Consider the following 17,020-nt stretch of genomic DNA (forward strand, 5'->3'; position numbering starts at 1 on the left):
TCCTCCTTTCCACTCAGGATTCTCTGTGTTTGTTAGTGGGTAGTAAGTTTTGCCTTGTGTTTTTGTGTCTGCTGTCCTCATTCTGGATCTTAATAGTGGAGAAAATGGAAATGAAATGAAATGAAATATAACATATACTATAACATCTAAATAATATTATATACTGTAATATTATTTTAAAAAACAAGGAGCAGGTTCATAATGTGCTTGTTTAGATAGAATTTGTTTAAGCAAACGTTGCTTTTATAAAGCATTTTTACTTGTGAAATTTTTTTTTTAATTGCAGTATTGCTACATTTTTACCAATAAATCTGAATACATCCACTTAAGCTGCTTTTGTTCTGCAAATTATATGTATATGTAATGTAATTTTTATACCAATATAACAACTCTTGTAATCAACAATTATCTAGTTCCACATCTCGCCTCTGCAGGGTGCCATAGTCCTACACATTACCTATTCAAGTCAGACAGCATGCAGGATAATTGTCTTTCATTTGAACTCACTGACATGTTGGATAGATGACCTACAGTGATGCTGCTTAGTTATCTGCCATCAGGGTGTTTCAGCTGTTATCTGCTATGTATGGAGCATGGCTCAGTCCCAAACAGCAAAGTGATTGAATTATTTACAAAAGTACTGGTCAGTGGAGGCTAATGGACAGATGACGCATTAGCAGCTGCAAAATTACAGTGATTATGGTGTAGCACATTAACAGTATGTGAGATTGTAAGCTGATGTTTAGTTAGAAACCGATTATATGTTTTCAAGACTTCAAGTATAATGAAAATCATCGAACAGCAAGGTGATTGAGATATCCTGTACCTAAACTGTATCTATATAGCAGTAGTGCACAATTTACAGTGCTTTTATTTAGAAAATAACACAAAACATTTTGTACAAAGAAAACAAAATCTACACGAAACACATGTAATCACACAATGTAGTTAAAGCAGAACTTAAATTTCATATATGCAAAATGATTTTTGTCTTGTCATAATACATAAACGTTAAACGTAGTCATAACATACATTCATTGATGGAGACTGCAGGACAAATGCATCCAATTGTATCCAAGTGTATCCCGGACCTTTTTATTCAACACAATAAATACAGTCTGACTCATGTTGCTATAAATTGTCCTGAGGTAATTCCTGAAGCCTGTGAAATTTTCTTAAAAGTTTATTTTTTTCTTTATCAGCAAGATTGACATTAAACATTAAAATCTGACATCTGACACAAACTTAGATCCAACTATTTGTAATAACTTTTAACCAGTCTTAAAATGATCTTGTTTGTCTAGAGGCAGAGAACATGGATGTTAGACACATCAAGTCAACATCAAACAACTAGCAGTGACGAAGGCTGACTATTGCGTCCACTCGCAGGTGACGGTAGTCTGTATTTATCATTCAGCAAGGGAAAGTGGGAGACCATAGGACTGCAGTGTTTACTCATCAGTTTCACACCACTTGAACTCAATACAAATGGGTTCAGTTTCTTCTTTCCCAATGACCATATTCTCATATGGAAATGTTCAGATGAGATGAAAATAAAAATTAATTAGAGTCATTTGTGTGTGCCCTCTTAACCATGTTCTTTGTTTCCTTTGTCACTTCTGTTTCTCTTCTCGAGCAGTGATTCACTTAGCTGAAGAGCTAATCAGAGTCGTTTCTCTCACTGACAGGGACAGCAGCAGATCGAACATGCTCAATCGACTGAAAAGCTACTGATGGGAGTCTGACTAATGCAGGACACACAGCAAAATGTTACCGACATACACTCACACATGGTTTGACATTGCTTGACGGCTGATTGGTTGCTTGACATGTCAACAGAAACCCAGTCTTAAAAAAAAAATTATGTTTCTACAGAACTAAAGTGCAATTACTCGTATGTTTTGTGGGGGTGTAATTGCAAACTGCAGCTTTGGATTTCCTCTTTTAATAAACCAGTCAACTACAGAACCATAGTTTGGATCCAGCATAGTGCGAAGAGAAACAGTTTTTACAGTTAATGCTTTGGAAATGTGAGGTTCAATGGTAAAATGTATTTTGCATTGTTTTGTATGTCTGTTTATGATGAATTTGAAACCACAAAGCAAAGTCATGAAAGGGAATGTAAAATACAGTACAGTAAAATAAAGTCCAGTTCTTTACTGGACACACACACACTCACACACAAATGCTCACACAGTACTGGATGCACTGTGGTGTAGTGACATAATTCTGACCTAATCTGTTGGCTCTGTGGTACACTTCATGTTACCAGCGATGGAAAAATCACTGAAAAAGCCAGAGGATAAATGAATTGACTGCATCCCCCTCTGTCCTGGTACATGTGTGCGTATGTGTGTCTGATAACCCAGTTTCGAAGTACAACACGTTATTTTAAAGCTACATTAAGTGCATTTTGACCACTAGAGAGCAGAAAGACAGAAACGAGCACTGAACTTATAGCTAATATAAGTAGTTTCCACAGGTTAATGGGTTTACACTTAAATGTGAAACTGAAAACAAACTTTATTTCAGCTCAAATAACTAAATGTTTCACCAGTTAGTTAGATTGAGCAAACTCTTCTGTTATCTGTTCACAGTTTTATAATAAACATGTTGGTTAGCTAAAAAGCAAGCTTAAAGTGGCTTAAATCTGCATACAGTTGCAAAGTAGGGAGTTGATCCTCAGTTGGATTCAATGCTTCCAGTGTGTATTTATAACCAGGCGTTATTTAATTCAGTGCTGATACAAAAAAGGACTGCATAATGCATCATTAACATCTCAAACAACCAAGTACAGTACAACAACACTTAGGTTTGGGTAATGAGAATAGATTTTGAATCTATTTAACAAAATAATAATAATTTTGATTAAATTAATCAAATCCTAAAACAAAGGTATAGCCTCCTGATGCATTGTTACAACTGAATTAAGGTATATATGGTGTTTAAGACATGGCTCATAAGCGGTGTGAAAGAATTCACAGTTTTTTTTTTATGTCCACAGGCAGTCGCAATATTATTTGAATGATTAATAATGGAATTATATGAATGATGTTAAAAACAGATTTGTAAACAAGTGGTTTGCATCCACATTCCTGTCTGGGGTGAGGTTCAGGCAACAAAAGCCCTTTTCAAGAAGTGTAAATAAACACACGCTGCATCTGGAGTCTTAGCCGCATGGTGGAGTTTTTAAACATAACCATAAAACACTTACTAATAGCCTAATGGATATTTTTAGCAAAATATTTGTACAGTATGGAAAAATTTTCATACTGATACACTTTTCTAAATACATAAATAACAATATATTTCCATTACATCAATAAAAGACATAATCCAGTCACATTTGCATTTCCTAGAAAATGTATTTGATGTTGCAGTTTAATTGGAGGAGACAGGATGTGGTGTGGTACTGCACTCACATTAAGGGAAAAATATATGTTCAGAAGACATTCAGTGTATGTTAAGACATATTTTACTTTTAAACCAAAATGATTCAGAAAATTACTTTCACATTGTGTTTTTTTTTTTTTTTTAAGTTCATTTGTTGCTTCCTGCTCTGAGGTGAACCATCTCCAACCACTAAGATATGTCATAAATAGTAAAACACAGAAGTGTGCAACATTACTGGGCACTCACACTCACATACGCACACACTGGCTGCAAAAACAAAATCATACTAATACGAGAACACTCTGGCTTTGAGTTACTTATTATCAGCAAATATGCTTCTGCAGAAACGTCTCATGAAAGAAAATGCTGCAACACAAACACATTCCTGCACACACTTACACACTCCCACTGCAGATTTGTCCACTTCACGTTCATTGTAAAGTTGTTGTCTCCAGCCTGTCTATGTCAAGAAGCTCCATGGCAACTGGGCTGTAGGCTTTAGTCAATTTAAGGTTGTCATAGAAATCTGGGGGACAATGGAGTATAGAAGGGCTGGAAATGGAGGTGACAATAGCGGACGACATGTTTTTAGATGCAGTCCGTGGTCTTGACTCCTCCATTGCGTCATCAAACTGTACAGACAAAGGGAATAAGAGGAAAAGAGAGAAGCATCAGGTGTTGCTGAAAGACTGAACATCTGACGTTTGTTGAAGTTTAGTGTAAAAGAAAAAAAGCCTATTTACCAGGGAGGGAGGTTAATGGACAGAAAGTTGGATCAACTCTTGTCGTTATTTAGATCAGTGCAGCTCTTAGCCTGCCAGTGCTAAACATGAAACACTCACAGCTGATCAAAGGCATTGATTGGTTGGATTGATGAATGGCTTACCTATATTGCCCTTGACAGATTGCCCAGTCCCTTCCCCACCAATCTCAATAAGGTGTACACTAGAGAAGCACAGTACTCTGGCAGACTATACATGTATTTAAGTGGGTAATCATTTTATCAAAACCAAAAGAATCATTGTACCTCTCACCTTAAACAAATATTTTAACAGTTTGGGGAATATGGTTATTTACATTTAGTCATTTGGCAGACACTTATCCAAAATGACTTCCAAGTGAGATACAAGGCAAGCAAGTAAGGTGCACCGCTTATTTACATTTTTGTGGTCTTAAATCTGTTGAAATGAGGCAGCAATCAGATGTTGGATAGCTTTGCTTAAATAAATAAAGACCAGAAACAGGGGAAAACTGTTCTTACACATCAAATCAACGTTACAAAGTTATGGATCCCCCATGGGATTTATTTCTTATAATCATATATTACATGCTAATTACTACTACTACTACTTAACTGGAAACTATTATGCATGCTCACCATGCCAGATCAATTGTTGTCAAGTCTTTCTTTTTACTAGAGTAGCTTATTGGAGCTGTGTTATATTGACAGAACAGCTGACGTGGGGTTTGGGTGTGACCTGAGGATGACGAATCGCGGCTCTAACCTTTTGATTTTCCACCGAGTTTGATTAATATTGATATTAGAGCAGCAGGAAATGAATGAAACTGGACAGGACAGGACGGAAAGGACTGACTAGATTGAGCAGAGATTTATGCCAACTATTTCAAGACTTTACAGATACTTTTGAAACAGCTTGTTCAGCTGTACTGTCAGAGTTCATAAATGTTTTCAGCGATGCATTTTAAATGTGGTAGAGTCGCTGAGCAACACTAAATGGGTGACACTATCCTTAAAACAGCCATAAAGCACAAGTGCTTAAAACACCTGGGAGGCTAAAATGTAGCTAGTCCTTTTACCGAAACAACCAAATTCAGTTATGATCAACAGAAAAAATAAGAGATCCAAATTTGCTGTATGCCATATTCTGTAACTACTTAGAACAAGGATGTAGTTACCTAGTAATTAAAGAGAAACCGTGGCAGTAGTATTTTTGTTTTTTATTTTACTTTACTTAAAACACGGAAAAATAAAATTGCACATTCCTGTCAAAACAAAATATTAATTATATATGACCTGAGATGCAAATGTGTGTGGCATTTCATTTCCTGAGAATGGAAGGCCTGTATTAAAGGTTAGCTTGTTTTTCACAGCAGTGCGTCTTATGAGGATGGGAGTTGTAGTGGGTGCCACACACAAAAATTTACCACCTAGGCTTAAAGTGGCATATATGATAATTTAGAAATAAAATCATATCACAAACTATCTAGTTTTGTTGCTCAGTTATGTGGAAAATGCCAACGGAATAAGTTTCTGTACTGTGCATTAATTGAAAAAATTGTTGGCTCGGAAATATGTGATTGTTGTACCACATATATATGTACAACATAATATTAGAATAGACACACCTTAGTTAGAAAATACTTTGTTACGATATATCTTTAAAAATAAATTTGTATATAAAGATACACCATTATTACAATAACTTACTGTGTGCAGTTTAATTAAATTAAGTCACAGCGTGACGTCATCTAAAGTGTTACCAGTGATTCTAACAAAAAAGCAGCACATCAACACAGAGCAGGAGGTGGATGATTGATGGACTCTTACAGTAGCAGGCAGATGAGTAGCTGGCTGCAGACTGATGTCCGTCCAGGAGACGTCTTCAGGTGCTGTCAGAGTCTGAACAGAGCGCACATAAACACAGCCACTCAGTGTTTTATATATACTAAAAATTCTACAGTTCAGTGTTGCCCTCATGGTGTCACTCTTACTAAATCAGAATGTTTATGTCACTAACAAGCACATGTACCAGAGGTATTAAAGATTACTGTTAAAGTGAAAACCAAATGGACAAAAATGTCAAGTAGAGGTAAAACTAATCACAAAAGGAAATAGATTTTTGTGTATATCTCTATTGTTTGCACGAGTACAAAAGCAGCGATTATAGATAAGAGCAAAAGTGTTCTCTGTTCTGTGGAGAGACGAAAGCAGATGGAGGTCAGAGACTCCTAGAGAATCTTCTTCCACCAGCAAGTGCAGTATGTTGAAACATGGGGTCGTGCCATGCAAGCTGTGGATTAAGTTTGAAACTCGTAGATTACTGGATTAGTGTTTGGACCCTCTGTAATGGAGTCCATAATAAACCTGGCCTGCATTGCAACACGCCTGTATGTGTGTATTTGCATATGTGTGTACATGTGGGCTGCTTGTATTTTTTCTGTGAACTAAGATGATTACAGAGGAATCAGACGGAAATGCTCCATATATTCTTGTCCCACATAGAACGACCTGTTACTTCCCATTGGCCTCACAGTACAATCCCTTTATATAATGGACGTGTTTTTCTGTCCTCAGCCATAACCTTATATAATGCACTGTCCACCACTTTGTTATTGCTCACTATATAATGTAAAAGTACATTTTTTACTCAAACAAGTCAACAGTTATACACATTAAACCACTGATGTGGTGGAAATACATGAAAACAGAGCTGGGAGATCCTTGAAGATGCTTCATCATTCATCCAAGAGGTTTCTTTAGCTCTGCCTGACTGGTGGGAGGTCAAAGGCATAACTCTGAATGGAGTCATTCACACTGCGAGAGTCACTGTGGGTTGTTAGTCCACCTGGTGGTCATGTGAAACTCATTAGATCACATGAGTTAGAATTTGTTCAGAAAGAGTTTCACTATGTAGGAGTCTTCATCAAAAAGATGCAGCATCATGCAACAAAAAAAAGAAAAGAAAATTGAATCTGGTTCCACTTTCTCTGCACCTTAACCAGGAAAGTGGTGCCTGAGCAGACATGTACATGTGTGCACACATTGCTGCTGGATTACTTTGTAACATAAACCTGTTTATCTCATGATTGTCACAACCAAAGGTAAGACAGTGGCTATTTTATAATAACAATGTACATGTTCGCCAGGACTTTATACTCACTGTGATCTGTGAGAGGTGACATATAACCTGGGCAGTAGGGTTGTGGGTGGCAGCTCTCTCAAACTCTTCTGTGCTGTGAACTTTCACCTTTAACCTCTGACTAGCATGGCGCACCTGTTTGACATCACTGGACGACTCACGACTAACAGGCACCCGAGATGAGCAGTCCTCCTCTGTGTCTGAGAAATGAGCCTGAGACAACACACAGATATCACAGACACACAAGTCTAAAATCAGCAACTCGTAATTTAAAGCATATGACATAGAAAGTGTAAGACAGAGACATACCATATTAGATATGAGGTACACTCACTGATTCGCTCTCAGACTGGGAGGAGTGGTGGTGCTTGCTGTGACCTTTGCTTTCCGATTGGCTGGTGAGGGTTGATCGGCGAGTGGACAGGAAGCTGCTGCTGCTGAAGCGATCCCTGCCAGCAACACACAGCAACACCCCAAGGTAGGGAATATACCTGCTGAGTGCCGACCTGATGAGGAGAAATATTCAAAACATAAATTGTTTTTGAGATAGTAATCCAACCCTGACATCTGCATCCACAGTCAGCTGCTTATGTGACTCATCTGTAGAAGGATTTATAATAGAGAAAGGGTTGTGGTGTAGCTACTGAGCTTAAACATGAAAAAGCATTGTACCTGTATTTTGGATGTGTGATGGCATATACGATGGGATTATGGATGGCAGATGCTTTGGCGATCACAGCAGGAACAGAGTTCATATAGGGAGTCAACATGTCAGCATACCTGAGAGAGAGAGGAGCAGGGACAGATGTTTCAGACAGTTCAGGAATAATAAAAATGAGAAAAATCCTGTTCTATATCTGTTGGTACAACAATAGAGGGTCCTTGAACATAACTTTGGCATCTACGTCAAAGTGAATCTGCAGATTTTGACACAAACTGCAGTCATCTATTTCTGCAGTGTGTTTTCTTGTTTTTCTAATTACCTCCATGAGGTGTGTATCACAGTTGCTGCTCCCTGCAGCTTCTGACTGTGGGTGAAATCAGCAGCTCAAACTAACTTCCTGTCCCTTTTTCATCAGATAGTATCTTTACCTCACGTCTCCATCTCTCTGCACTCTCCCTTCAACTCTCCTGCACCATTTGCTGCTTCAGCTCACGCAACCATCCCAATTTCCCCCTAAATGTGTTAAACCTTTTGGTATTGTTGATTAATCTGTTCAGCGGTTCCATGTTCTTGGATCTAATTCTTATTTTAGGGATTGTATGCTGAGCCTTTTCCCGTCAAAGGCAGTATCTAACCATTTGCTCATCAAATCCTTTATTGGTGTGTCTGAATTGGATTTCAATCAATCAACTTTCAGATCCTCAAAGCTTGTTTGAAAAGTTGCAGGTAATCCTTTAAAATGCATTCAGTTTTCTGTCTGCTCCTATCACTCTGACCTCCAGAGATGCAGTCATGGACTCATTATCTTTGGCTGGGTTTTAAAAATAATTTTAATGGCATGTAGTGGAGTAGAAGTCTAACGTTCCATTACAATAAAATACTCATGTAAAGCACCTCATGTTTTTACCTCCAGTAAGTTTGGCACACCTACCCAGCGAATGCAGTGAGGGCTGCACAGGAGTAAGGGGCCCAGGAGACGACAAACAGCAGGATGACGATGAGTGCAATCTTGGCCATCTTCCATTCACTCTTCATCTTATGGAACCTTTTTGCAGAGTCTCTGCTCCCATCACAGCTGATCTTTCTTATCGCTCTATTATACACAGATACATTCACCATTGTCATAGAACCTTTTTTTTCCCTGTATAAATTTGTCATTTTAGATGGAATTTGCAATTTCAGTTCATTTACAGCTTCATTTAATTTAATCGTTTTTCCTCCGAGAGAGTTTATCTTTTCAGTTAATTAATTTCATGGTTCAGTAAAGTGGTTTATATTGTACTTGTATCTAGACACATACAATTTGCTCATCACCTATTGATAGTGGCCAACATGCAAATGGAATTAGTGTTCAGGCTGAGCGAGACATCAATGCAAATCAATAGTAAAGCCTAGATACATTGTTAACGAACAGCACATAAGTCTGTATCTGTCTTTTACACTCAGGTCTTTATTAATGTGAGCAAGTGTGTGTCACATGTAAACAAGACTACTGGAGCGTAACAGTGTGTGTGTGTACTGACTGTGTTGTGTGTCGGATGGCTCTGAAGATGCGGCAGTAGCAGAAGATGATGATGGCGAGAGGGATGAAAAAGACAAAAGTAAAGAGCAGCATAGTGTAGGAGCGGACAGAAGGGGTGAACGTCATGTAGTCCCAGGAACAAGACGTCATTAGTCCCTCTGGGACATAGGCACCTGTAGAAGCACACACACACACACACGTTAAAATAGCTGCTTCCCATAAGTTTGATATTTTTCAGTTTTCTTTAAGTTTATGTATTTCATAACTTCCTACTTGATCACTATCTGAAAGGACTTGAACTACAGCACATTCATTTATAATATGAGCATATCTATAGTGGCAGTCTTCCAAGTATGCAGTCTCCTTGCGGTAACCTTTAGGCAGAGCTGAATTTCATTTGACAGTCCAGATGTTGAACTTCATGTGAACATTTACAGAGTTTACTCTGCACTTAGTTTCTCTAAACCTCTGTACTTCTGCTTTTGATGTTAATATCACTAAATGTGCAATTTTATATTGTGGAAATGATTATTGGAAGTGATAAGGACAAATGGAAAACTCATGGTCTAACTGACTTATTACTATTGCATTAACCCACTGCTGTTCAAAAAATAATGGTAACAAAACCCATACAATGACTACATTTGTACAGAGGTTACAGTTTGGTTGTGAAACCTCCATATGGTTTGTTCATACTGCGTATAAACTGTACAGACTGTAGTATATATAAATGTGTCAAACATGATTCTCTTACTGTAGACTCTATGGAGTCTTCTTAGACATTAGAGCCCATTTGATATGAACTGGTTTGATATGTCAAGGTCAGAATTTCAGTCTTGGTGTGACAACAACCTTTTTAAAAATGCCTTATAATGTTTTGAGCATGACAAGTCAGGCTTCCTGTTATTGACCTTCATCCGTTCAACCTGCTTTCACCCGCTATAAGAGTGGTTACAATTCGAGTTACTTCGAAGAAGTAAGAACATAAATTTAACATAGACTGACTTTTCAATGCCAACATACAATCCCACTTGAGAGCACTTACTGTATGACAATGAAAACTAAGAAGAGCAAGAGTCCATAACCTCATCAAATATTTTGGAACTGTTGTAATGTCAGCTTTGTGTAAACATGAGGTGATCTACTTTCTGATACCGGATTTTATATTAAATGTAAGTGACATGTTGACAAAAGGCACAGCTGCTTTAGTAGTACACCTTTCAGCAGGAATTTGGCATGAAACTACAAATAAAAAGGTGTACTCACTCCAGCCAAAGAATGGGGGCAGACTCCAGCCCATGGAGTAGACCCACGCAACAGCCACAATGTTCAGGGCCTTTCTGCTAGACATGACCCCCAGAGAGGCCAGAGGCCTGGTGATCACCATGTACCGGTCCACTGCAATCACCATTAGCGTCATCATGCTGCAGATACCAAAGAGTGCGCCACAGAAAGCGTACAACTCACAACCTAGAGGAGGAGAAATGAGAGATGGACGGAAAAAAGCAAAGAACATACAATTCAGTTTGTTACACGCTGGTAATTTCTGTGCTGGTTTGTAAAGGGATCGTATCTATTGAATGTTTTTTCAATATCACTTTAAACATTTGCCATGTGACACTTAATGACCTCTGTTTAAATGTATTTTTTTAGATAGATTGTATGTAATCAATTTTAAAAAGTTTTAATATCGGCCATGTGCAATGTGTTAAATTGTACAACATACTAAAATATGTCTGTGTCCTTGGGCAAAACACTGAACCCCAAGTTGCCCCAGGTGGGTCAGGCCAGCTGCACAGCAGTTTCATAGGTGTGTGTGTTTGTGTGTGTGTGTGTGTGTGTGTGAATAAGGTAAAAAAAAAAAAAATCTGTAAGTTCAGATCATGTACCATTTACAAAAACCTTAGCCATGCTTGGGTACTTTCTATATAAAGTTTTTGTAAGGGGCAATATGTTAACTTATTAACCTATTTTTATTCATCACCTATTTTGGTTCCTAGAGAATACATTTCCAAATTTTCATCTAGCACCAGTTTGGAATTCAGATTTCTAACACTTGTGATTCCTGTCACTTGCTAACATACAGTAGCATGCTTGTATGCTTAATGTAATGTCCTAAAATTATTAACATCATTGTTTATTTAAAATACAGCAAATCATGGGGAGAACAGTAAATGACTGGAGCACAGTGAGAAGGAAATAAAAGAGTATGGAGAAACAGGATAAGTAGGGGAAATTGGAAGAGATTGGATGAGGAATAGGAGAAAATGTAATGGGAAAAGAAGGACAAATTAGGTAGAGAATGGAGGAGAGAAAAGGTGAAGGATGAGTTAGGATGCCTGGTGAATGGAAGCAGTTGAGATTAGACAAAAACTGTTGTGGGAAACAGGAAGAAAGCCGGGAGAAGTGTGTAGTCGATAAACTGCACACTGTATTAGTGTATAAATATTTAATGCATGTTGGACATACAGTAACAAAGCTATTACATGCTGACATAATGTAAGATGCCTTTCTAAATGTTTCCGTGCATGAAAAAATGTGATGTTGACATTAATGCATGCTTGCAGATATACACCTTCCGAGCACTTTAGACCTGTAAACTGAATGCTGGCCGACACAGCAGCAGTATCATAACATCTCTCTTTATGTTATGTTAAACTTTATGTTTCTGTTTTTGGTAACTTTGGTTACTATGCATGTTTATTATTTAGGTTGTGAAGATACTGAATTATATTTGTAGGTATTCCCCAAAACATTAATGGAGGTTGTGGGTTTAATCCCTAGTGAATAAAAAATACATTACAAATGTAAAATGTTTTCCTGTATAATGATGTTATAATTAAGTTGCAGCAGTTTTGTGCATGTGTTACCTTTATTTCCAAAGATCCATCGCTTGTGCATGCTGGTGATGAAGAAGACAGGTGTCTGGGTGAGACACATGAGGAAGTCAGTGACTGCAAGGTTAATGATAAAAATGTTGGAGGGCGTCCGTAAGCTCCTGCTCCTGCACGCACACACACACACACACACACATACACACACACACACGCAGCTGCTTAAATATAATCATTAACATTAGAAACACATCGTTATATACATTTACAGATGCATACAAAAAATATTGAAAGCAATTTGTTTAAAAATGTAAGTACAAATAGGTACCTGCAGAAAGCATATATAACCAGGAAGTTTCCCAGCATGCCTGTGATGCCCACAGCCATGATAACAACACCAATGGTGTAGTGAGCATGGTCGGGGACATTGACCGTGGGAAATGGGTGGTTTGGACTCATAGAACCCTAGCAGCAGGAAAACAAGGATCAGTCCATGATAGGAAATGTCATTTAAAAAACAAAGTCTCATGATTATAATTAGGTAACTAAGAGCTTAGAGCCCAAAAATCCACAGGCCTCAGAAGGTATAAAACCTTGTTATCAAGTTTTACTGGGCTGCAGTTGACATTTAAAGCAATATACCTGGACTAGACTTCAATGATTCATGATCAAGATAATGATTTAGGGTGGATTCATTCAGATTTTCATTCAATTAAAGGAGTGAGAGATAGTAATCTGGAGCTTTATGCACCACAAATTCAAGCTATTAAATGATAATTAGAGATGATTTGCAGCAAAATCCTATTATTAGGTGACTAGTACCCACTTCAAACAGCTCAAGAGCTGAGAGGAGATAAATGTGCGTGCTTCAATAACATTAGTTTACAGTACTGTTATTAACAGAAGTACTACATTACAAGAATCAACTGCAAAGGCATTGATTAAACTCAGCTCAGTTTATTTCAGATTGTTTGACAGGTATACAAATCCTGTTCAGTAGGAGCAGTCACAAGGGCAGAATTCATTTTTGAAATCCTGGCACACTCCTTCATGAACACCTACACCCACCCTAAACTTTCACTATGTTAAATCTTCACACACACACACACACACACACACACACACACACACACACACACACACACACACACACACACACACACACACACACACACACACACACACACACACACACACACCTCCTTTCATTAATCCTATCCTTGCCACACAGATCCTTGTGTGCGTGCGTGTCCAACATCTGTATCAGCAATCCTGCTTTCCTGCACAGTCACAAGCTCTTGTTGCTAAAAGGCGGACATTTGAATAGTACAGTGAAAAGTGATGGAGTGGTTATGTAAGCAAATGAGTGCAAAGGTCAAGGCAACATGTTTCTAAAAGACTGAGCAAGTGCAGTATAAAAGTGACATGCAGATGTGGTGTGTGTGGAATATAAATATGCTTTCAGTCTGACGCTGTCGTCTGTGATATAATGAATCACACTCCGAATCTTTCCTCCCTCTTGGTTAATTTCTTCTTCAATCCCTGTTCCTCCTTTCCACAGCCCTGTGACTTTCTGCTCGATTGTTTTCTCATCTCCGCTATCACTCCTCAATCCTGATCCCTATTAATTCCTTCACATCTGTTGCTCTGTTCCTTGGTTCTCTCAATCACTTTCCTTCCTCCTGCGTCCTCTCATGTTGTCTTGCTCCCAGCTCTCCCTGCTCAGGGATAGATTAATGCCGATGGCACGGTGAGGAGGAAGAGGAGGCACAGTGAGCAACATTAAATGGAAGTCCACTCTACATTTGCAAGCACGTACTGAAGCCAATGTGCTGTATTTCTGGGTTTTTTGTCTGTTTGTGGAGAGCTAGTAATATAAATGTAAATGGTCTTGTAACCATCTAATGCAAAGCAATTTATAATAGGCAAAAACGAGAGCGAGAGAGAGAGAGAGACAGCAAGGATTAGGGATAGATAAGAATGACAGATTGAAATTTAAATCTCAATTAAAAATACACAGATGCATGAAAGCATAAGCAGCTTGAGTATGTGCATTTAAACACCTACAAACACGTGCTATAATTTCAAAGACTTGTTCACACATGTAGATTAATTAGTGTGTAACATATGTAACACCATTATCGCACTTGTGCAAATGCAATAAGTATTCATCATCTGTATCTTCTCAGGCAACATACTGCATTACAACACAGAGCTTTGGACTCATGACTCCATCATTGACTATTAACAGTAAATGTACCTCATTTGCAAATAAAAAGGCCAAGTAAAGATGATAATACTGTACTGTGCTACAGACACTGGGGAAGCAAGATTATGAAACGTGGGTAGGTATCCAACCAGACAATATAAACCTCTGGAGACACTGCTAAAACACAGTAACACCTTTAAGATAACATCAGTCTTGGCTAGCAATGAGAAAAGCCACATAGCTTAGAGTAGCTTTCACCTGAAGAACACATTTTTTCCACACTTACACATAATACTGGAAACATGGAAAATCTGATATTTTCATGTAATTCTGGAAATAATCTGAAAGACTGAGGAATCATAAACATTAAAAAACAAATGTTAAAACATGTAAAATGAAGAGTTAGCAAGGTAGCAACATAGTTTTGCCTAAATTGGATTGTTTTGTTTCTCTCTATGGTATTTTTGTGTCATTTTGTGGTTGTTGTCGGCCAACTATCCCCTACACAACATCCTGATGGACCAGAGCAGTAGCTGCAGTGGACGACTCACCTCACTGTGGTGCAGGACTAAAAGATACAGGAGATCTTTCCTCCCACAGACATCAGGCTCTACAACACCCTAGTCAACATCAGACTACTTTTACTGTCTATCTACAAGACTAACAGATTTTCTCTTTGGGGATTAATAAAGTTTATCTTATATTTTTCTATGTCAATAATTAGAAGCATGTTGCATTTAAAAATGTACCATTTTGAACAGGCACTTTTCATTTTGCTTTACTGTTTTGTTGGACTTAATAATTTAGTCTTTGAAACCATAGAGGTTGAGAAACAGAGAATACACTCTCATGAGCTGCGGCGTAATCAGAAGATCACAACAAAGTGCAACCCAGACACACACACACACACACACACACACACACACACACACACACACACACACACACACCATCACATGCATTGACATAATCACATGAACACTCACAGGTTCATCCTTTTCTGTCCACAGACCGACTTCTGTACACATATACGTATATAAAATTGACACACATTTGTATAGTTGGCTATTAGATTAGAAAGATGATTAAGAAAAACTGCAACAAACAGTGGTAAAAGGAGAAGAGAGAGCTCTAGAGAGTAACATGACAGTTTTTAAATGAAAAACACACTTATTCCAGAGCAGGAGATAGCCATCTGACTACTCCCTCCATGAAGACCCGACCACAAAAGCTACAGAGACTATTGCCTTCAGGTCTGAACTTCAAAGTCTGAATCCAAACTGCAGCACTCATATTTGTTGAACTAAATTTACCATAGCAATGCGCTCATGTTTTTCTCAGTGCGTCTTTCAAACAGCTGCTTCTCTCTCAAATCATGCCTGGAGTCCTGGAGGGTAAAGCTAAAGTTCTTTTATCTGTTTCTATTCTACATGCAGAAAGCTGTGTAAACTCCCACTCTAAGGCAAGAGGGAGAAATTGAGCGTGAGTCATCCTTGGGATTCCCATTGGTTATGACACAAAAATGTGCAAATGATGTGAATATGGATGTGAATGATGGCATTATTACAACCTTTAAGAATAATACAAAACAAAAAAGACAAAATCAATTGCAGACAAACAATCACCATTAACAGAGATTTGTGTGTATGTTGGACAATGAAGATGAGAACTGACCTGCAGCATGTAAAAACTAAAATATAAGTTGGACAAAAAGCTCATAGGGCACAAAATGTGGCAAAATGTGGGTAGATCAACGTCGTTTGGTGCAACACGAGGTCAAAGTAATTAGTGAGCACACAGTAGTGGATGGATACCAGTACCAGAAACGGGTTCAGAAAGAGATGGCATCTTCCCTACTCACACCTCCCTCACACCTTATGCCTCAATATTTATGAATGGTCTGGAGGGTAGGTGGGAGAGTGAATGAAAACCAGTACATCCAGACAGACACCGGATAGTTTCACTCACAGTTTAGCCATCCGTAGCGAGTTGATCTGATCTCGCCGCGATTACGCATGGCTGCGGCGCAAAGCAGCTCTCCGCTTACACAGAGGGGTATTCCCTCAAGCACCCCAAAAACACACACACAAAAAAAAAAAACAACAAAGAAAAACAAGAAAGACTGGGAGCGTGCTTACAGGTGTAGCGACTGGAGACAGCTCCATTAACCGGTGGGGATTGATGGAGCTGATGTTCCAAAGTGCCCGGGTAGTCGGGTTCGATGTGGGCACCCCCTGTCCAATCAGCAGCCTAGAATCCATTCAGCTCCACAGTGGTCAATGAAAGAAGGTTGTGAGTGAGAAAAGTGGAGAGATGTTCAATATATTTAAGATGGTCTGGAGTCATCATCAGCGCCCTGCTCTCGTATCCCACTCTGACAGAACTACTGGCTCTACTACAGCAGCTGTGAAGGGGTGGCAAAGCCTCTCTCTCTGCTCTGTTTCTCTCTCCCTCACTCCTCCAATCCCTGCTCTGTGGATGCTCTGTGGAGTGTGTCAGTAGGTCTGTACGTGTGCA

The 17,020-nt window shown here is 38.6% G+C and overlaps 1 protein-coding gene across 1 annotated transcript; it reads right to left on the reverse strand.

The window, feature by feature from the left end:
- Nucleotides 1-3,824: 3,824 nt before the first annotated feature.
- Nucleotides 3,825-16,764, reverse strand: LOC113156459 (melanopsin-A-like). The gene is made up of 11 exons (XM_026351618.1): nt 16,642-16,764; nt 12,623-12,759; nt 12,331-12,464; nt 10,727-10,930; nt 9,462-9,633; nt 8,870-9,031; nt 7,947-8,054; nt 7,609-7,780; nt 7,296-7,487; nt 5,963-6,034; nt 3,825-4,025 (listed from the first exon to the last, which is right to left on the reverse strand). Exons 1-11 carry the CDS (start codon nt 16,762-16,764, stop codon nt 3,825-3,827), a joined length of 1,677 nt encoding a protein of 558 aa, XP_026207403.1.
- Between the last annotated feature and the right edge of the window lie 256 nt (nt 16,765-17,020).

This window comes from Anabas testudineus, chromosome 19 (assembly GCF_900324465.2).
Source record: "Anabas testudineus chromosome 19, fAnaTes1.2, whole genome shotgun sequence".
In the NCBI taxonomy this organism is placed as follows: domain Eukaryota; kingdom Metazoa; phylum Chordata; class Actinopteri; order Anabantiformes; family Anabantidae; genus Anabas; species Anabas testudineus.

Excerpts from the sequence above, each read along its gene's own strand:
- LOC113156459 (XM_026351618.1), bottom strand. The coding sequence starts at position 16,764 with ATGGATTCTAGGCTGCTGATTGGACAGGGGGTGCCCACATCGAACCCG. Across the intron at positions 8,055-8,869 it reads GCCCTCACTGCATTCGCTGG|GTATGCTGACATGTTGACTC; the intron begins GTAGGTGTGCCA and ends TCTCTCTCTCAG. Across the intron at positions 6,035-7,295 it reads GTCACCTCTCACAGATCACA|ACTCTGACAGCACCTGAAGA; the intron begins GTGAGTATAAAG and ends CGCTCTGTTCAG.